At 45.2% G+C, this 22,279-nt stretch overlaps 2 protein-coding genes across 2 annotated transcripts; one reads left to right on the top strand and one right to left on the bottom strand.

The window, feature by feature from the left end:
* Positions 1 to 1,758: 1,758 nt before the first annotated feature.
* LOC308271070 (actin, cytoplasmic 1-like) lies at positions 1,759 to 2,955 on the bottom strand (the record flags this gene model as incomplete). The annotated part of the gene is made up of 1 exon (XM_080707193.1): positions 1,759 to 2,955. Exon 1 carries the CDS (start codon positions 2,929 to 2,931, stop codon positions 1,759 to 1,761), a length of 1,173 nt encoding a protein of 390 aa, XP_080563319.1. The 5' UTR covers positions 2,932 to 2,955.
* Positions 2,956 to 10,418: 7,463 nt separating this feature from the next.
* Positions 10,419 to 11,388, top strand: LYSET (lysosomal enzyme trafficking factor; the record flags this gene model as incomplete). Its single annotated transcript, XM_080707809.1, has 2 exons — positions 10,419 to 10,516; positions 10,977 to 11,388. The coding sequence occupies 2 exons, from the start codon at positions 10,419 to 10,421 to the stop codon at positions 11,386 to 11,388; spliced, it is 510 nt and encodes a 169-aa protein (XP_080563935.1).
* Positions 11,389 to 22,279: the final 10,891 nt, after the last annotated feature.

A 22,279-nucleotide genomic window follows, 5' to 3' on the forward strand; every position in this document is an offset into this window, starting at 1 on the left:
TATATATATACACACACAAAATATATATATATATACGTATATATGTATATATATATATGTATGTATGTATGTATATATATATATAGAACAGGGCTGAGGGTGTAGTTCGGAGGTAGAATGCCCCTGGGTTGCATCTCCAGTACCATAAAAAACAAAACAAAACAAAACAACTCTAGGGGTTGTAGCTCAAATAGAATGCCCCTGGGTTCCATTGCAGTACTGAAAAAAAAAAAATAGTAGGAAGAGATTTAATGGTTACAGGGTGGTAGCCAACAGAGTTCTGTCTTTTGTAGCAAAAGCCGGGCCATGTGTTTTTGGAAGGAGTCAGGGAGGAGCGGGAGGAGACAGGCACTTAGGTTATACAGCACAAACTTGATTCAACAAGGGTTCTGCTCACTTGCTCACACCATCTCTTGAAGAGGTGCTAGTCTTGTTCAGAGCCATGATGCCCTTGGAGGCCACTTGGCATCATTCTGGCTCTGAAACTGTCCCTGGACAGGGGTCTGAGGAAGTCCTGCAGAGGAGAAAGGGGGCCTCAGCAAGGCCCTGGCAGGTTCCTGACTCAGCACAGAAAGGAATTTCTGGAAGCCTCACAAGACCAGGTGTGGTGGAGTACAGGAGGATTACAGGTTCAAGACCAGCCTCAGGAAATGAGCGAGACTTTCGGCAACCTAGTGAGACCCTGTTTCGAAACAAAAAATATAAAGGGCTGGGGATGTAGCTCAGAGGTAGAACAACTTGGGTTCAATCCCCAGTACCATACACAAAACAAAACCAACCAAACAACCAAACAGAAAAACCACATAAGCAGAGATTTATTCAGGAAAGCAAGAAGTTCGCACAGGGGAGCGTGGGCGCCCTAGAGTGAGAATCACTTTGGGGGATTCAGATGCTTTTCCCCCTTGGTACTGGGCATTCTACCTTTGAGCTCTTCTCCCCTTTCCAGCCCTTTTTATTTTTTATTCTGAAACAGGGTCTCGCTAAGTGTTCGCCACCACACCTAGCTCTATTTTTTTTTTTATCTTGAAACAGGGTCTCACTAAGTTGCTGAGGGTCTTGTTAATTTCTGAGGCTGGCCTTGAACCTGGGATTTTCCTGTTTCATCCTCCCAAGTACTGGGATTACAGGCATGCACCACCCTGCCAGTTTGAGCTTCTTCGAGTTAAAGTTGTGTTTCTTTTTCTTTCCCTAACTTCTCTGAGTCTCCTTTTCTTTTTTTTTTAAGGTGTGCACTTTATTGAACTGGTCTCAAGTCAGTGGAACAGGTAAACCCTGGCTGCCTCCATACCTCAGCCCACTCCCAGGAAGACCAAAAGCCTTCATACATCTCAAGTTGGGGGACAAAAAGTTGGGGGGCCTTGATGGCTGACCATTCAAAATAAAACAAAATTTAAAAGTATTAAGGCGAATATTAAAAAAATTTGCATTACATAATTTACACAAAAGCAATGCTGTCACCTCCCCTGTGTGGACTCAGGTGAGGACTGGGCCATCCTCCTTGAAGAGGAGTGGGGCGGCTTTTGGGAGGACGAGGGACTTCCGGTAACAACGCATCTCACTATTATTTGGAATGACTATTAAAAAAAAGAACAATGTACAATCAAAGTCCTGGGCCACAGAGTTGAACTTTGGGGATGCTCGCTCCAACCGACTGCTGTCACCTTCACCGTCCCAGTTTTTAAATCCTGAGTCAAAAGCGCCAAAACAAAATCAAAACAAAAAAGGAAACAAATACAGCCATTTCCATCTGATCTCGTTTTACTGCGTGTTAGGTTTTGTCAAGAAAGGGTGTGACGCAGCTAAGTAACAGTCCGCCTGGAAGCATGTGCGGTGGACGATGCAGGGGCCGGATTCGTCGTACTCCTGGTTGCTGATCCACCTCTGCTGGAAGGTGGACAGCGAGGCCAGGGTGGAGCCGCCGATCCACACGGAGTACTTGCGCTCAGGGGGCGCGATGATCGTGATCTCCATCGTGCTGGGGGTCAGGGCTGGGATCTCCTTCTGCATCCGGTCGGCGATACCTGGGTACATGGTGGTACCACCAGACAGCACTGTGTTGCCATAGAGATCCTTGCGGATGTCAGCGTCACACTTCATGATGGAATTGAAGGTCATCTCATGGATGCCACAAGATTCCATGCCCGGGAAAGAAGGCTGGAAGAGCGCCTCGGTGCAGCGGAATCGCTCATTGCCAGTGGTGATCACCTGGCCGTCAGGCAGCTCGTAGCTCTTCTCCAGGGAGCAGGTGGCCATCTCCTGCTCCAAGTCCAGGGCAACATAGCACAGCTTCTCCTTGATGTCACGTACAATTTCCCTCTCCGCTGTGGTGGTGAAGCTGTAGCCGCGCTCAGTCAGAATCTTCATGAGGTAGTCTGTCAGGTCCCAGCCAGCCAGGTCCAGACGCAGGATGGCATGAGGAAGGGCGTACCCCTTGTAGATGGGCATGGTGTGGGTGACCCCGTCACTGGAGTCCATCACAATGCCAGTGGTACGGCCAGAGGCGTACAGGGACAGCACAGCCTGGATGGCCACATACATGGCTGGAGTGTTGAAGGTCTCAAACATGATCTGGGTCATCTTTAAATGGTTGGCCTTGGGGTTCAGGGGAGCCTCCGTCAGCAGCACCGGGTGCTCCTCAGGGGCCACACGCAGCTCGTTGTAGAAGGTGTGATGCCAGACCTTCTCCATGTCATCCCAGTTGGTGACAGTGCCGTGCTCGATGGGGTACTTGAGCGTCGGGATGCCTCTCCTGCTCTGTGCCTCGTCACCCACATAGGAGTCCTTCTGGCCCATGCCCACCATCACGCCCTGGTGCCGTGGGCGCCCCACGATGGAAGGGAAGATGGCCCGGGGGGCATCGTCACTGGCGAAGCCGGCCTTGCACATGCCAGAGCCGTTGTCGACGATGAGCGCAGCGATATCATCATCCATGGTGAGCTGGGTGGCGGGTGTGGACCGGCGGCGGCGGAGGGCGAGGGGACTGTGCTCGCAGGGTGGACGCGATCTCGGCCTCGGAGTCTCCTTTTTACCTGTCCCTATTTCTTCTATTCTACCTGAGAACTAGACAGATCTTGGCATCTTTTTAGCCGTGTGATTCTGAACAAACTATTTACTCAAATGTCTGCTTCCTAATTTGAAATTAGAGATAGTAATATATTCGGGATGAAATATGGTACCATATGTTAAACATTTAGCAATATGCTTGATACAGAGGAAGAATTTAACAGGTGATACCTGTTATCATTACTACATACAATATACAGTAATTAGTAACTAGAGTTACTAATTAGCTACGAAATGCTTTTTACCTTCCAAATGTGAAACATATTGGACTATATAACATGCCCTGGTATCAAGGGGAACACAGAATCTAGTTGGGGTTTTAGAAGCACACTCATCAGCTGGGTGTGGTGGTGCACGCTTGTCATCCCAGTATCACGGAGGTTGAGAAGGAAGGATCGTAGGTACACAGCCAGCCTCAGCTACTTAATGAGACCCTGTTTCAAAACAAAAAATAAATAAATAAAAAGAACTGGGGGGTATAGCTCCAAGGTGGAATGCCATGTTCAATCCCCAGTAACACACACACAGAGCATACTCATCAAAGGTAGTCTGAAAATATTTGGAAACATGTTTAGTGATAAATATTAAACACATTAAGAATATAGGAGCCAGGCGTAGTGGCTCATACTTGTAATCCCAGCATTTGGGAGGCTGAGACAGGAGGATCTGGGTTCATAGACAGCCTCAGCTACTTAGGCCCTTTGCAACTCAGTGAGACCCTGTTTCAAAATAAAGAATAAAAGATAGGGCTGGGAGTGTAGCTCAGAGGTAGAATGCCCCTAGTTCCATCCCCAGTACTGCAAAAAAAAAAAAGATCAAGTCGGGCTTGGTTGCACACACTTGCAATCACAGCATTTGGGAGGCTGAGACAGGAGGATCATGGTTTGCAGCCAGCCTCAGGTACTTAGTGAGGTCCTTTGCAACTCAGTGAGACCCTATTTCAAAATAAAGAATAGGGCTGGGGGTGTAGCTCGGAGGCAGAATACCTCTGGGTTCCATCCCCAGTACCGAAAAAAAAAAATAAATAAATAAAATAGCATCAGAGCCAGGTGTGATGGTGCACACCTGTAATCCCAGTCCTTGGGAGGCTGAGACAGGAGGATCCTGGGTTCACAGCCAGTCTCAGCTGTGAACTGAGGCTCTCTGTAACTTAGTGAGACCTTGTTTCCAAATAAAGAATAAATAGGGCTGAGGGTGTAGCTCAGAGGTAGAATGCCCTTGGGTTCAATCCCCAGTACTGGGGGAAGAAATACACCTTCAGAAATGGATCTGGTTCCGATTTCTTGAGAAACTCTGGCCCCTAGCAGTCAAGGGAATAGTGAAGGATGTGCTCACAGGTAGACGTGCTCAGCTCAACGGCCAAGGCCAGGACTCTCGCACGAGCTCACCAAGAGACTCTAAAAGTGTCATGCATCTAGAAGGGAAGTCATGTGACGGACTGAGTACTTACATGCTTTTCCACATGAAGACTTGAGAACTTTTCCAGGCTTGGAGGGCAGGCTTGCAGGGCAACACCATTCACCTAAGAATCCCTTTCCCAGCCAAGCCCTGGCTGGGGCTGACCGAGCGCTCAGCGCCACCTTGTGGTCTCTAGAAGGGAAGCCCGAGACTCACTCCCGGACGACTAATTTCACTTTACTTGCATGTCATGTCTGTCCTTATATGCACACATACATGTGTTTCGATGAACACTTTAGGATCCTCTTAGAGTTAAAGGTTACAAAGACAGCCGGGCGTGGTGGCGCACGCTTGTAATCCCTGCGCTTGGGAGGTGGAGACCAGGAGGATCACGCAGGTTTAAAGGCTTAAGAAACCGTTTCCAAATAAAAATATAAAAATAGGTCTGGGAGTGTAGCCCGGAGGTAGAAGGGTTTCCAGGAACCCCAGGACCACCAAATAAATAAATAAATAAATAAATAAATAAATAAATAAATAAATAAAGTTACAAAGATAGTGGAGTGCTTCCTATACTCAGCTTTCCCATATTGGAAACTGGACCCAGGGACGTTCTACCTCTAAGCTACACTCCCAGCCCTATTTTATTTTCTAGTTTGAGGCAGGGTCCCAAGTTGATGAAGCTAGCATGCAATCCTCCTGTCTCAGCCTATCAAGGACTAGGATGACGGGCATGCACCCCCAACCCAGCTTCCTTTCCCCTTTTGTTAACATCTTATAGTACTGAGCTACATTTGTGACTTCCAAGAAATCACCACTGATAAACCGGGCGTGGGGGCGCACGCTTGTAATCCCAGCATTCGGGAGGCTGAGACCGGAGGATCGCGGTTCGCGGACAGCCTCAGCTACTTAGCGAGGCCCTCTGTAACTCAGTGAGACCCGGTTTCAAAAATAAAGAATAAAAAAATAGGACAGGGGGTGTAGTTCAGAGGTCGAATGCCTCTGGGTTCCATCCCCGGACCCGCAAAAAAAAAAGAAAAGAGAAAAAAAGAAAAAAAAGGTTGCCAGTTTGTCCACTGGAAGGTTATACTTTTTTCTCTCAATCTGTTATTCCTTAGGAGAGAGTCACAAAGTTGTGCTTACATTTAAGAGGGAAAAGGAATAAAGTCTACCTCCTAAAGGGGGGGTCACTTCATAAATGATTTGAAATTCTTCTGTAAGGAAAATCTGTCTCTTCTCCCACACTTATTCAATCAACCTACATAATCAGCATCTTGGATACTTATTTCATAGGTTATTTATTCCCAAATTGTTGTGGCTGGCACCTCGGGTAGCCCTCTGCCCGGCAGGCCACATTCCTTGCTTCTTTGGGCATTTCCTTTGCATATTTCTTTTTCACTGAATAAAAATAAAAAAAGAAAATTACATAGCATTTTAGTGTCATTCACATTTTTGAAAATTATTTAAAGAACACAAAGTATGACACATACCCAAAGATGTAGAAAAAAGAACATACTTTTTTATCATATGGAACCCAGGGGCATTCGACCTCTGAGCTACACCCTCTGCCCTATTTTTTTTATTCTTTATTTTTATTTATTCTTTATTTTTATTTTTATTTTTGGTGGTACTGGGGGTGAAACCCAGAGGCTTTCTACTTCCAGACTATACTCCCAGACTCATTTTATATTTTATTTGGAAACAGGGTCTCACTAAGTTGCTGAGAGCCTCACTAAGTAGCTGAGGTTGGTTTCGTACCTGCGCGATCCTCCTGTCTCAGCCTCCCAAGCGCGGGAATTACAAGTGTGAGCCACCACACCTGGCTTATTCTTTATTTTGAAACAGGGTCTCACTGAGTTGCAGAGGGCCTCACTAAGTAGCTGAGGCTGTCTGTGAATCACCATCCTTCAGTCTCAGCCTCCCAAATGCTGGGATTACAAGCGTGCACCACCAGGCCCGGGTTATCATTTCATAATTTTTTAAACATAACTGCCATTACTTTTTTTTTTAAGGCCAGGGCTGTAGCTCAGTGCTTGCTTAGCATACACAAAGCCCTAGCTTTGATTCCTAGCAATGCAACAACAACAAAAAATTGTGGTTCTACAGAGTTTTAGCAGATGTATATCAGAACACCTTAACAAAAGCTCTTTGGAATTAGAGCTTGTGTCCTTGTCCCTCACAGAGAGTCTTTCTGAACCTCAAGTTTCTCATCTGTAAAATGGGGGACACAGTAGTATCTTTTTGACTGCTTGCTGTGAGGGCTTAACAAGGCAGCGCAGAATGAAGATCGAGACCTCTACAAGTAGCCCGGCCCTGCCATTTAGAAAGTGTAAAGCCTCGCCTGGGCAAGTGACTTCACTTCCCTGTGCCTCCGCTTTGGGTATAAAATGGGGCTGGGGGACCACGTGTGTTTAATAATGCCGGGTGCCTGGCCATCAGCAGGCAGTCAACGTCAGCTATTACTATGACTCTGACTCAGCCTCTAGGACAGGGATTACACAAACTTAATTATGTGGTCTTGTGCCCTTAGCTCAACGCTCCCATACGGTAGAGGTGCGGCATATATGTACACATACGTGCACACACTTGTGACACGCCTATCAGCCAAACACAAGTAATACCACGTTCCACTACCGATGTGGCAAACGAGTGGCCTGTATGACAGTGCCTGGTATGCTCTAAACCACTATACAAATATAAACAAGAGGAGAATTATAGCTTGTGACTTATGCGGAGTCCATATGCCGTCTAGTAACCAACACTCCTTGGCAGGAGAACTCAGGGCGATTGGGGCTCTGTGATGGAGTCATGTCCTCTCCTCCCATGCATGTGAGATGTACACGCGGGAGATGCAGCCAACACCTGCCCTGCTTCCCTTGTGAAGCTGTTGGGTACAGGCACCCTTACCATGGCTTCTCTCTTGGCAGTGGTAAGACAGGCAGAATGCTGGCCCAGCCATTAGCTAGTTGTTTAGTTATTTCATCTCAGATAAACTTCGCCTCTCTTATGTTCATTTCTACAAGTGTGAAACTGAGTTTCTGTATATTGCAGGGTGTTTCTGTGTGTGTGTGTATGTGTGTGTGTGTGTGTGTGTGTGTGTGTGTGTGTGTGTTGCTGGATTTTGAAGCCAGGGCCTTGTGCATGCCAGGCAAACCCTCTACCACCGAGCGATCACCCCAGCCCCATATTGTAGAATCTTTAAGATGACTGTATAAGAAACCATGTGGAAAAATTTTAGTTCAATCTGCCATGCAAAGTTCATTTCTTTCCTTTTTCCCTCCAAATTCAACACATGGAAATGTCTGAACCTGCTAGCTGTACAGTCTTGTTTCATTTGTTGTTTTATGGCTTTAGTAGAAGATCCCCCTAGCAATCTCACTTAAGGAATCCCCCTGGCACCTGGGCACCAAGATTAAAGAATCCAAAGAACCAAGTCTGTATGACATCAGTGGTTTTCAGATTCAACTTTAAGAACACTAGATTCAAATTTAGGAATACTGTGTTCACATAAAATCGCTTTTGGAAACTTGGCATAAAGAAAAATAGATGAAAGACATTTGATTGGCATTCCTTTATTTTTATGTCCACATTTATAATTTTATATTTACCATGAAAATGATATTCAGAAAAAGATGCTTTGATGATCTATATCAGAAACCTAGTTACAGGCAGCCATTGCAGACCTATCCGCCTCAGCACTCAGCCGTCTGTTTTGATTGTGCAGAATCAATACTTCTGATTTGCACAAAAATAACATTATCTTAACCACAGTTTATGGTCCTCATCATAAATGCAAGGCAATACGCACGCCTAAAGACTGTTTCTGACACAAAGTGACCACGTGTGACATGCTAAACTTGTACCTGTTATCAACCAAGATGCCATCGCAGAGATCGGGTCAGCATATGGGCCTGAGCCTTCCTGCTCCCCGGAGCACTACACACACAGAAGTACAAGTTTGTATGATTAAAAAAAAAAATCCACAAGGTGGCATATTTGAAAAATCACTAAACAGGCACAGAACCAACAAATTATTTATACTGAGAACTGCACAAATTGGGTCACTTGGCAACACAAGGTAGGGGTTGGCTGGTGTCTGGTGTCTCCCACTGGAGGGCATGGGCTGGTGTGCCTTCAGGCTCTGCTCCTTGCCAGGCATCCCTTCCTGGTCTCCTGAGGTTCAGGTGAAACGTCCTTCTAATCCTGCCTGGAGAAGGGCCCCCTCAGCTGCCTCCCTGTCTTTGATCAGTGCCAGCAGCTGCGTGAAGCCAGGGGATGGGCCATCCTCTGGCAGATCAAGCTGTCTGCGAACTGCCCCAGCGATGATTTGGTCTAGGCGAGCCTGATTCCTAACATCTTTCTCGATCGCTCCTTTCTGTACCAGTTTCTGTAACAAAGGCTCTAGCCTTAGTACATAAGCAGACAACTTTTCTTTATCCTTCTGATAAGTGGTTAGATATTTGGTCTGTAACTCCCTGGGATTATCAATGACACCATATAATGTCTCAAGAACCTGCAGGCATTCAGAGGCGCTAATTAAGGGATTATTTGTCTTGAGGGTACGAATAATATCAAATGCTGGGCCCCGAAGGCTCTCTATCAATCGCCTCCTTTTCTCTGCATCTGACACCTACCATGTCTTCATCATTTGAGTGGTGTGAAACATCCACGACCCAAAGTCGTCTTCACCTGGTTCGGGAGGATCCCTGCCCGAGAACAGCCCCAGCTTTTTATATCTTAGGTACTGCAGGGCAGGCCGAAGAGCCTCAATTAATGCCTGCGCCAACACAGGGGTCCGCATTTCTGGTACCGTGCGCTGATCTAGGCCAAAAGGGTTGTTTCTATAACCAAGAGCTCTGGCCAACTCACGCACTGTCATGCCCTCTCCCTCTAGAAACTCATTTAATTTGCTCAAAAATTCACGATCAGTGTCAGGCGGCTTAAAGATCACTCTCCACATACCCCCCTTTCCGGGTATCTCCTCAGGGACCAGAGCACAATCGGCCTCCGCAGTCAGCCCTATTAAGGCCACATTCCTGCGCTCGTTCCTCCGGAACATCCTCCCCAGCAGTCTGTACTCCCCCAGCGGAGCCAGACCGGTCCGCAGCACCTCCTCGATTTCTGCCACACCGCAGGTCTCGGGGATGCCGGCGATCAACAGCGCTTTTCGAGGGCTTAAATCCATCCCTCTGCACCAGTCTTCTAAGAGCCTCAGTGTCATGGCGCCAGGATAACAGATGTCAGTCCTAATTCTCCTGGGCCGCAGACACCCACCGCAATTCCGGGTAACCGTGCGCAGTACCTCCCGCAGGTCTCGTCCGGGCGCTGGGTTCCAGCGGCCTGCGAGGACAGAGCAGCCAGGTGAGTTAAAGGTGCGCGGCGGCCCGCAGGCTGTGCGGCAGCGCCCGCCCCGCTCCCCGCTCCCCGCTCCCCGCTCCCCGCTCCCCGCAGCGGTGCCCGCTCCGTCCGCCCGCTCGCCCGCCGCGGTCCGGGCGCGGGAGCCCTGGGCTCCGAGGATGCTCCAAGGGATGCTCCGGGGATACGCCGGTGGGTGCGAGCGGTCCGGCCCTGCCCTGCCCTCTGCGGCGAGGCGCGGCGCCGTGCCAGCGCAGTCGGCCGCCCACCTGCAGGCCCGGGCGAGCCAGCCTGGGGGCGGGGCGGCTGACGTCACGGGGCGGGGCTTCCGGCCCGAGCCGGAACCTGGGTCGGCGGCGCATCCGGGACGGCTGGCGGGCGGCCACTGGGACAGGAAGGTGAGAGCCCAGCTGCTCGGCGTTGCGGGCGGCCCTGCGGCGCGCGGGCGGCGAGGCCGGTGCGGGGGAGCCCGGGGCCGCGGCCGGGGCGGCGCCGGCGCCCGGAGGCTCCAGCGGCCGGGAGGCTCCCGCTCCGCGCGGGCCCGCGCCCCGGGCTGGCGGCGCTCACCCTTCTCCCCGAGCCCGGCGGCCCAGGGCATTCCTTTTATGCTGGCTTGCTCTGAAATGCCAAAGCCACCCGAGTATTCAGAACTGAGTGACTCTTTAACGCTTGCGGTGGGAACGGGAAGATTCTCGGCACCTTTGTAAGTGAGAGTTACGGCCTTGGGGCTGGCGTCGGCTCAACCTGTAGAACCTAGTGCTCACATCTCAAGCAATAGTTAAGCCAGGAGGCATTTGGGCTGTGAAAGTGAAATGTCCCGTGGGAAACTAGTCTGATTCCTGTATCTGAAGCGTAGTGTACTGGACCCGATCTTGCAGAATGGAGAGATGTTCTGCAGAATTGACATAAAAAACAGAACTATATATTCTACATATATGTACCTCTGTATATGTGGGTAGAGAAACCAATGTTTTTACTTGCTCTTAGTCGCAACAAGAAACTACCTGTAAGTTGTTTGCATTTCTTAAGGTAAGCGCAATGTCATTCTTTTGAACGTGCTGCTAGAGCATTTTAGAACTCTCGGAAGACAAAGCGAGTACATCTGGAATAGTTCCCGGGACAGTATTGTGATACTAACCCTACTTTCTTGTCCTTATGTGAAGGCGCAGAGCATGGAGAATGATGAACTTCCGCCAGCGGATGGGATGGATTGGAGTGGGATTGTATCTCTTAGCAAGTGCAGCGGCCTTTTACTATGTTTTTGAAATCAATGAGACTTACAACAGGTTGGCTCTGGAACACGTTCAACAGCACCCCGAGGAACCCCGTGAAGGAACCACATGGACCCACTCCTTGAAAGCTCGGTTACTCTCTCTGCCTTTTTGGTTGTGGACAATTATTTTTCTGATTCCTTATATACAGATGTTCTTGTTCCTTTATTCTTGCACAAGAGCTGATCCCAAGACAGTGGGCTACTGTATCATTCCCATATGCTTAGCAGTTATTTGCAATCGCCACCAGGCATTTGTCAAGGCTTCTAATCAGATCAGCCGACTACAGTTGATTGACACATAAATCAGTCACCAGTTTTCCTTATGGTTACAAAACTGCCAGTCCTATATGGAGTCTGATCACAAGACTGCAGTTTCTTCGCAGATCTCAGGAAGTTGTGGTGGGACAGAAGCTTTTTAAAAAAAAAAAATGTGACTAGGGGACTATCTCTAAATAATAATGACTTTTTAGGTGAAATCAGAGATAAAGTACAACAGAATCATGTTGATGACTTCAGGTTTGGGGGTTAAAATCGTGTGTTGTTCTTTGCATTCTTTAAAAACTTGAATAAGTACCTGAACTTGTATTTCTAGTCTACTGTGCAACATAGTGATAATTCAGAAATTTTTCCTTTGGGGAAAAACATGAATATGAACATTTCCATTGTGATTAAGTGTATAAAGGTCCAAACATGATCATAAAATTTAAATTTTATACAATTACTTGGCTTGTTTAAAGTTCTTCAAACTAAAACACAAATTCATCCTTTTGTAACTAAGCCAAATGTTTATGGTTGCTTAAAGTTTATGAGGATTTGGTCTAAAGCTATGGTGGTATTTGCTATGACATATTATTATTTTTGGTGCTAGGAATTGAACCCAGGGCCTTGTGCATGTCCACTGTGTACTCTGCCACTGTGCTACACCCCAGCTGTGATGGCAGTCTTGAAAAGCAGAATTTGTTCTTCTGTGTAATAGCTAGCTAGGTAAGTCTTTTTTTTTTTTTTTTTTTTTTGCAGTGCTAGGGATGGAACCCAGAGGCATTCTGCCTCCAAGCTATACCCCCAGCCCTATTTTTTATTCTTTATTTTGAAACAGGGTCTCACTGAGTTGCAAAGGGCCTCACTAAGTAGCTGAGGCTGTCTGTGAACCACAATCTTCCTGTCTTAGGCTCGCAAATGCGGGGATTACAAGCTTGCCTCACCATGCCCAGCTTTAGGTAAATCATTATTAATGGTACTGGTTTAAAAAACACTTGGGAGGAGAGTACATGTTTCAAAGTCTAGAAATAATTTACACCTAGGAGGTAGGAACAAATTGGTCAGTGAAAATATCACAGGTAATTTAGTCCAGTTCTTCAGGGCATGATACCCTCAAAAGCTACTATCATAATCAGCCTTCTAAAATCTACTATCTAAAAGACACTATTGGGTCATTTTTCTTTTCTGGCTCAAGGTCAGGTCTTCAGGCAACTGCATGGAGATGTGATCCTTGTACCTCTTCCTTTGCATTTGTAATTCCTTGTGTGTGGTGCCAATACAAACACTTTTTTTTTTTTTTGGTGGTACTGGGAGTGGAACTCAGAGGCTTTCTACCTCCGGGCTATACTCCCAAGACCTATCTTATGTTTTATTTGGAAACAGGGTCTAAGTTGCTGAGAGCCTCACTAAGTAGCTGAGGCTGGCTTCGAACCTGTGTGATCCGTGATCCTCCTGTCTCAGCCTCCCAAACGCAGGGATTACAAGTGTGCACCACCACACCTGGTTACAAACATCTTTTAAAAAGATGGAATTACTAGATTTTTTTTTTCTTTTCTGGGCAAGATCAGTTTATATTTTTATACAGTCATATTAATGCCAGGAACTCTTTTATACTTTCAGTAATAACATTTTTTGGTGCTTATTCTGTTGGAACCTGTTTTAAGAGCTTTACCTGAATTAACTCATATACTACAGTAACTCCTATGAGATGATGATTATTTTCCAGATATTACAGATGGGGAAACTGAGGCAGAGAAGTTACGTAACCTGCCGAGGTCACACAGCTAGTAAGCGGCAGAGGCAGGTTATACCCAGGCATTCTGACACTGCTGTTGCTGAGCACGGAACCGTGATGCTTTCTACAAATGGCCAGCATTATAATGCTGTGTAGTGCCCGCCCATTCAGGCCAAGGAATGGAAGTGGCAGTATTAGACAAGTTTTTCCTCTGAGCTACTGAAAATCTCTTAAGTTTTTTTAGCAACCTCACCTTTATGCACACATTTGTGTTCACATTTGAACAAGAAGGCTGAGCATTCCATAGAAAATTCCTACCTAAAAGATAAAGTAGGTACCTTGCAACTCAAAAACAGCAGAATCTCCTTTACTATCTCCAAAGATATAGTTACTGGGGGGGGGGGAAATATATATATTATATATATGTTCTGTTTGGGTATTGGGGGTTTGAACTCAGGGGTGCTCTACCTCCACACTATACCCCAAGCCCCTTCTTTTTTTAATTTTGCAACGTGGTCTTGCTAAGTTGCAGAGGGTCTTGCTGAGTTGTTGAGGCTGGCCTCAAACCTGCAGTCCCGTCTCAGCATCCCAAGTACTGGGGTTACAGGTGTGCTTCACCACACCCAACATCTTTTTTTCCTTCTGCTGTATCGGGTATCGAACACTTGCTTTTTTGCGAACTTAGTAGGCATCTACAGGCGTTGTCTCATGAGTATTCTGCATGAATTCTTCACTTAGCCCCGTGAGACAAGCATTGCACTGGTACTAGTGCCACTTTACAGAAGAGGAAATCTGGAGCACGCAGGAATTATAACTTGTCCCTGGTCATACTGCGAGTAAATGGAAGAGCCAGGATTTGAGCCCAGGTTGTCTGGGCTTGAAAAAGGATATACTGCTCAAGAAAGGATTACCTGAGGAAAATCACTGAGCACTTTCCTGTTTTAGTAGTCTTGAGGCAGTGATACTTTAGAAATGACAGAACAGCCGAGTGTGGTGGTGCACGCTTGTAATTCCAGTACTTGGGAGGCTGAGACGGGAGGATTGCCAACCTCAGCTACTCAGTGAGGCCCTCTGCAACTTAATGAGACCTTGTTTCAAAATAAAAAATAAAAACTAGGGCTGGGTGTACCTCAGAGGTAGAATGCCCCTGGGTTCCATTCCCAGTACTGCAAAAAAAAAAAAAAAAAAAAAAAAGACAACTATTTTAATTACTTTGTCTTACAATATGGATTACTCTGAGTTTTTTTTTTTTTATGGCTATTTAATAGTTTAAAACAAGCCGGGTGTGGTGGCGCACACTTGTAATCCCAGCATTCGGGAGGCTGAGACCTGGAGGATCGAGGTTCGCGGACAGCCTCAGCTTCTTAGTGAGGCCCTCTGCAACTCAGTGAGACCCGGTTTCAAAATAAAGAATAAAAAATAGGGCAGGGGGTGTAGCTCAGAGGTCAAATGTCCCTGGGTTCCATCCCCAGACCTGCCAAAAAAAAAAAAAGAAAAAAGTTTAAAACAAAGCCAGGCGTAGTGACACATGCTTGTCATCCCAGCACTTGGGAGGCTGAGACAGGAGGATCCGGGTTTGCGGCCAGTCTCAGCTACTTAGTGAGACCCTGTTTCAAAATAAAGAATAAAAAATAGGGCTGGGGTGTAGCTCAGAGGTAGAATGCTGCTGGGTTCCATCCCTAGTACCACAAAAATAAATAAATAAATAAATAAATAAATAAATAAATAAATAAATAAATAGGGCTGGGTGTAGCTCAGAGGTAGAATGCCTCTGGGTTCCATCCCCAGTATTGGAAAAAAAAAATATATATATATATATAGTTTAAAGCATTTTTTGGTAGAATAAAAAGGAAAAGATGAAGAGGTTGAAATTGATGGTTAAGTTAGGCATGGTGGCGCCTGCCTGTAATCCCAGTCAGTACTTGGGAGGCTGAGACATGAGGGTCATGGTTTGAGTAAAGTCTTAGCAATGTAGGGAGGCATTCAAGAACTTAGCAAGATCTGTTTTGCAACAAAAAATTCAAAAGAAAAAGGGCTGTAGCTTGAAGGTAGAATGTCCCCAGGTTCAATCCTCAGTACCATGAAAGAGAGGGATCTATGTCTAGCATCATTTATTTCAAACTCGTATCACATATGAAAAGCAGTGACTATAGGGGCACGTGGCTAGTTGGATAGTAAATAGTAGTGTGCTGCAGGGGTTGTAGGGAAAGGTCAAGCATCCTGGAATCTATAACTTAAATATTTGCTTCCAGATACAAGGAAAATAGAGCTATCATTATGATTTAATAAGCCATTTTATTTGCAACTACACCTGAATCCTGGTAGCTTTCACTGAAATGTAGATCTTTTATTTTTTTCAAATGTGTAGGAAAGATAATTTCAGAAATATTTAATTGGAGTCTTATTCAACATTTAAATTTTCTGGCCAGGTGTGGTGGCACACATCTCTAACCCCAGTACTTAGGAGGCCGAGACAGGAGGATTAAGGCAATAAAAAGTAAAATAGGTCTGGGGGAGAAGAGTACTCTTGGGTTCAATCCCTAGTATGGCAGAAAAAGAAAAAAGGAAGGAAATTTTTCTGGCCAAATTTAAGTGATTCCTTAAAGTTTAGAATTTGCTTCTGTTTTAAAACCTTTATAGTTAAGGTTTTCTTTAGGGAAGTAGAGTCATGAGATAGAGCGCTCACATGAGAGTAATTGCACCCATAAAATACTCAAACCAACGTGTTGATTCATCATGGGTAGTATTAGTCCTTTTATAATTTAGTTGAGCCAGACAGGGTGCCGCATGCCTATAATCTAACTACATGGGAGGCTGAAACAGGAGGATTGCAAGTTCAACGACAGCCTCAGCACGTAGTAAGACTTAGCTATCTAACAAGACCCTGTTTCAAAATAAAAAATAAAGTTGGGGTAAGGGGTGTAGCTCAGAAGTAGAATGTCCCTGGGTTCAATCCCCATTAACACACATGTGCGTGCAAATACACACACACAGCCGGGCGTGGTGGTGCACACTTGTAATCCTCCCGCTTGGGAGGCTGAGACAGGAGGAATGCACAGGTTCGAAGCCAGCCTCAGCTACTTAGTGAGGCTTTCAGCAACTTAGCGAGACCCTGTTTCCAAATAAAATATAAAAAGGTCTGGGAGTATAGCCCGGAGGTAGAAAACCTAAGGTTTCCATCCCCAGTACCACCAAAAAAACCCCCCCAAAAAACCAAAAAAACAAATACACACATTAGTTATTTCCTTCTTGATAGACTTACCATTATCTCTAACACTGGCACAAGAGCTTACTATGATGACATATGACTCTTTTTTGTATCAAGTATTGTTACTTTATAATAAATTCTCTAACATACAAAGTTCCCATATAATTTGGACAATGACTGAAATCTTCATGCATTAGCAGTATTTTTGTTTTGGTCTAAGGCAGTGAGTGGGTGGCTGTATGTTAGAATCCTAAAAAAAAAATTTTAAAAAAGCAAAATTCCTCACACTCAATGCCAGGGTCTCTTCCCAAGGAAAAAAATTAAGAAAGTTTTCAAATGAATTTTATTAGGGTTGAGAATTACGAGTCCACAGTGTGTGTATGTGTGTATTTATTTTCCTGTGGAACCAGGGGTGGAATCCAGGGGGCATGCTACCTCCGAGCCACACCTCCAGCCCTGTTTTATTCTTTTATCTTGAAATAGCATCTCACTAAGTTTCAAGAAAGCTTCATTTAGTTGCTGAGGCTGGCTGTGAACCTGTGATCCTCCTGTCTCCGCCTCCCAAGAACTGGGATTACAAGCCTGCGCCACCACACCCTGCTCTCCAGGGTTTTTAATGTAACATTTACTGAGGCTTTAATTGTCACTCTTGAGAACTGTGCTCATCTTTGGAACAGTTTCAGCACATGTTTTGCAGTAAGTTCACCCCAGCCATTCTAATTGCAAATCTTCAGAGTTGGCTGATTTTAAATCCTAACCAGTTTTTCCAGAATCTGCTCTCATAGCAAAAGGCTTTTGTCTTCTACTCTGCCAAAACTGCCTGTCAAGAGGTGGCCAGTTACACACAATCCAGTGGGCAAGACCTGGCTGTTAAATGACTTGAGTCCTTGAGCTATTTTTTGGACCAGCATTGTCCAGCAGAACTTTACTGCTCATTTTTAAATTTTTTTGTGGTACTGGGAATGGAACCCAGGGGCATCCTACCTCTGAGGTACACCCCCAGCCCTATTTTTTCCTTTATTTTGAAACAGGGTCTCACTAAGTTGCAAAAGGGCCTCACTAAGTAGTAGCTGAAGCTGGCCTTGAACCATGACCCTCCTCCCAAATGCTGGGATTACAAGCAAGTGCCACCACCTCGGAAATGTTCTTGATCTGTGCTTTCCAAATCAAGGCTGCTAAGCCGGGCATGGTGGCGCACACTTGTAATCCCAGCATTCGGGAGGCTGAGACCAGAGGATCGCGGTTCGATGACAGCCTCAGCTACTTAGTGAGGCCCTTTTCAACTTAGTGAGACCTGGTTTCAAAATAAGGAATAAAAAAATAGGGCAGGGGGTGTAGCTCGGAGGTCAAATGCCCCTGGGTTCCATCCCCAGACCCACACACACAAAAAAAAGAAAAACAAATCAAGGCCGCTAACTAAGTAAAAGGAGCCCCTGAAACATGACTAAGGCGACAGAGGAACTGAATTTTTGTGCAACTGGGGATTGAACCCAGGGCATCCTACTTCTGAGCTACATCCCAGCCCTATTTTTTAGTCTTTATTTTGAAACAGGGTACACTTGTGGAAGGCCTCACTAAATAGCTGAGGCTGGCCACAAACCTGTGATCCTCCTGTCTCCGCCTCCCAAGTACTGGGATCCCAAGTGTGTGCCACCACGGTTTGCTGAACTTTAAATTTCACACTAATCTAAACAGCCACATGAAGCACACTGCAGCCGTGTACTCAAAGGCCAGTTCTGCTTTGCCTTCTTCCTCGTAGCTGCTTCTGTTGTCTTTGCTGGTTCCTCCTTGGGGATCGGCTCAGCCTCTCAGTGTTAGTGTGCCCCAGCTCCATTTTCTGTATTTACTCCTCTGGTCAGATCACTCATATTAGCAGCTTTAAATACCTGAATTATGTCACTACTTTGGATTTCTCCTGATCCAACTGCCCACTTGATTATACTAAGATATTACCAGGTACATGAAATTTAACCTGTCCAAAATCAAGCTACACAAAATCTGTTGAGTCCCCTGTAAGTCGACCTAGTGGCTGGAGATCCTTTTAAAATGTTATCCCCCAAGCTACACCTCCAGTCCTATTTTTTATTTGGAAACAGGGTCTCGCTAAGTTGCAGGGACCTCACTAAGCAGCTGAGGCTGGCTGCAAACCTGTGATCTTTCTGTCTCAGCCTCCCCAGTACTGGGATTACAAGCATGTGCTGCCATACCCAGCAGGGTCTCTTAACTGCTGAGGCCAGCCTTGAACTTTCAAGCCTCCTGAGTTGCTGTGATAAGGTGCATGCCACTACACCTGGCCATTATGGTTTTGTTCTTAGAATTTGCCTAAAATTCCGGACTCAGGCTCTGCATTCAAGTGTGTCTTCTGCCTGGATGCTCAGCCCTGGCCTGTTCCATCACCTTCTTTAATCCTTTGCTCCAGTGTCCTTGGCAAGGCTACCTGATTACCCTATTTAGAATTAAGCATTCTCAGCTGGGCATGGTGGCTCACACTTTTAATCCCAGCATTTGGGAGGCTGAGACAGGAGGATCACGCAGGTTCAAAGCCAGCTTCAGCTACTTAGTTGAGGCCCTTTGCAACTCAGGGAGACCCTGTTTCAAAATAAAGAATTAAAAAAAAAATAGGGCTGGAGATGTACCTCGGAGGTAGAATGTCCCTGGGTTCCATTCCCAGTACTGAAAAAAAAAAAAAAAGAAGAAGCATTCCCCTTTCCTGTTTTTTTTTTTCCTCCATAGCACTCACAAAATATGGTGTTGCAGGCGGGCGTGGTGGCACACTCTTGTAATCACAGCGCTTGAGAGGCTGAGACAGGAGGATCACACAGGTTCGAAGCCAGCCTCAGCTACTTAGTGAGGCTCTCAGCAACTTAGTGAGACCTTGTTTCCAAATAAAGTATAAAATAGGTCTGAGAGTGTAGCCTGGAGGTAGAAAAGTCCCTGGGTTCCACCCCCAGTACCAGAAAACAAAACAACAACAACAATAAAAAAACCCTGCTATCTGCAGTGCCACCAAAAAAAAAAAAAAAAAAAGGTGTTGCATCTAAAATCCCTAAAGGCAGATATTTTGCCCACTGCTGTGGGCTCCATCCACAAAATGGTGTCTGGTACATAATGGATGCTTGGTATTTATTGGATATACACTTCTTTTGTTAGACTGCTAAACAGTTCAGTTCATCTTCCAGAGAGACTGAAGGGTTAAAGTTAATACTATTAAGTGCAAAGTGTAATCTGTCATGTTCTAGTTTACTTACTAGGCTCTTTCAGGTTTCAGCATGTAGTGATATATTCTCTTCAAGGCCACAATTTAAAATGTGTTTTTTTGCCGGTAGTCCTTGTGATAGCGGTCCTTGCAATTTTCTTTACTGATGCTGAGAAAATCATATATTCACAAACAAGGTTTTAAGTGGTGGTTAGAGCCCTTAAGAAATACAGTATGAAGGTAGCAATTCTCTAAGCCACCTAACATACCTCAAGTATAACCACTTTTAGAGTTACAGCACATATTCAACACTCAGAAACTACTTGTATGCCCACTAGAATTTTGTAGCATATGACCAATTTCTATTTAAAACTATACCCCAATGGCCTATTGGTGTTTCTATGTGAGCTATTTTTTAAAAGATTTAAATAGAAGCTTATTTCTAGCATTCACTGTTTCCTGGGTCGTGTCTCTAAATAGAGCAATTCTGATCCCAAAGGTCACCTGAGAACTGCATAGTTACAGCAACACTCAAATTCATTTTATACTTTGAAAACAATGCACTGTTGCATTTGGGCCTTGTAGCTGAGATTATCAAAGGAAAATGTACCAGCTTTGGAGAAACCTTTTTAAAGTTAAGTCTAGGCATATTGTAGAGAAACATTAGAACAAAACCATGCAGCATTAAAAAGACCAACATATAGCTCTAGATGCTGTTAAGGATTCTTCTCTATGTCAAATGAAAACTAGCAAGATACAGAAATCCGGAGAACCATACTACTAGAGAATACAGGCCAGATAATGCTTATAATATCTCCTTGGGGTATAATCCACCTCCCCAGGTAGGTACCTGTGGTACCTACCTTATTATTTACCCAAGCTTTCCTAACTTCTCTCAAGTTGATTTCTGCCTCTGCCTCCTCCTCCTCTTGACAAAGAACTGGATGGATTTTTTTTTTTTTTTTTGGTGGTATTGGGGTTTCTGGAAACCCTTCTACATCCGGGTTACACTCCCAGACCTATTTTTATATTTTTATTTGGAAACAGGGTCTCTTAAGCCAGCACGGCTGGCTTCGAACCCGTGCGATCCTCCTGTCTCCACCTCCCAAGCACGAGGATTACAAGCGTGCACAACCATGCCCAGCTGGGAATTTTTTTTTATAGTCTGAATTTGATATTTGCCCTGAATTACTTACACAGACAGCCTATTCAACTGCTTATATGGCTGGCCTGCTCTTATTAAATTCAAAGCATGACTTTTAAATAGCTAGCTGAAAGTTTCACAGTAATTTTTTCCATATTCATGTAAAAATGACTTTTTAATGCAAAGAGAACTAAAAAGTATAGAATGAAAAACCTCCCTTTTCCCGTGTTCCATCTTCCTTGGGGCAGGTGGATTATATCCTAAGGAGCTATTATAAGCATTATCTGGCCTGTATTCTCTAGTAGTATGGTTCTCCCGATTTATGTATCTTGCTAGTTTTCATTTGACATAGAGATGAATCCTTAACAGCATCTAGAGCTATATGTTGGTCTTTTTAATGCTGCATGGTATTGTTCTTTTTTTTTTTTTTTTTTTTTGCGGTGCTGGGGATGGAACCCAGAGGCATTCTACCTCTGAGCTACACCCCAGGCCCTATTTTTTTATTTTGAAGCAGGCTGTCATTGAGTTGCAAAGGGCCTAAGTAGCTGAGGCTGGCTGCAAACCTGTGATTTTCCTGTCTCAGCCTCCCAAATGGTGGTATTACAAGCATGCACCACCATGCCTGGCTCCTCTACTTGTTTTTAACTATGTTCCTCTACTGGTGGAACATTTATGTTGTTTAGTCTTTTCTTAGTAATGAGAAATTTTCTAAGCTGGGCATGGTGGCACACGCTTGTAATCCCACTGTTCAGGAGATAAAACCGGAGGATCATGGTTCACAGACATCCTCAGCTACTTCCTGAGGCCCTCCACCACTTAGTGATACCCTGTTTCAAACTAAAAGAATAAAATATAGGGCAGGGGGTGTAGCTCAGAGGTTGAATGCCCCTGGGTTCCATCCCTAGACCTGCCCCCCAAAAAAAAAAAGTTTTCTTACAATTTCCCAATTTTGCCAGTAGAGAATTCTATAATACTTACATATATCCAAGAATTATAAAAATAACTGGTATAATTAACTTCCCCAAACATGTTTGTTTGGTTGGTTTTGTACTGGGGATTGAATCCTGGGTCATTCTACCTCCGAGCTATACTCCCAGCCCTATTTTTTTTTTAAACAAAGTCTCACTAAATTGCAGAGGGCCTCACTAAATAGCTGAGGCTAGCCAGGAACCTGTTATCTTCCTGCCTCAGCCTCCCAAATACTGAGATAACAAGTGTATGCCACCCACACCCAGCTTCCTTTATTTATTATTATTATATTATTTTTGGTGGTACTGGGGATGGAACCCTTCTATCTCCAGGCTACATTCCCAGACCTATTTTATATTTTTTATTTGGAAACAGGGTCTTTCTTAAGCCAGCTGAGGGGCTTTGAACCTGCACGATCCTCCTGTCTCTGCCTCCCAAGCACAGGGATTACAAGCGTGCGCCACCATGCCCGGCTATTTATTATTTATTTATTTTTTGGTGGTACGGGGGTGGAACTCAGAGGCTTCCTACCTCTGGGCTATACTCCCAGACCTATTTTATATTTTATTTAGAAACAGGCTCTCACTACGTTGCTGAAAGCCTCATTGAGTAGCTGAGGCTGGCTTTGAACCTGTGTCATCCTCCTGTCTCAGCCTCCCAAGCATTGGGGTTACAAGCATGTG

This window comes from Muscardinus avellanarius (genome assembly GCF_963383645.1).
Source record: "Muscardinus avellanarius genome assembly, chromosome: 12".
Taxonomy (NCBI): Eukaryota; Metazoa; Chordata; class Mammalia; order Rodentia; family Gliridae; genus Muscardinus; species Muscardinus avellanarius.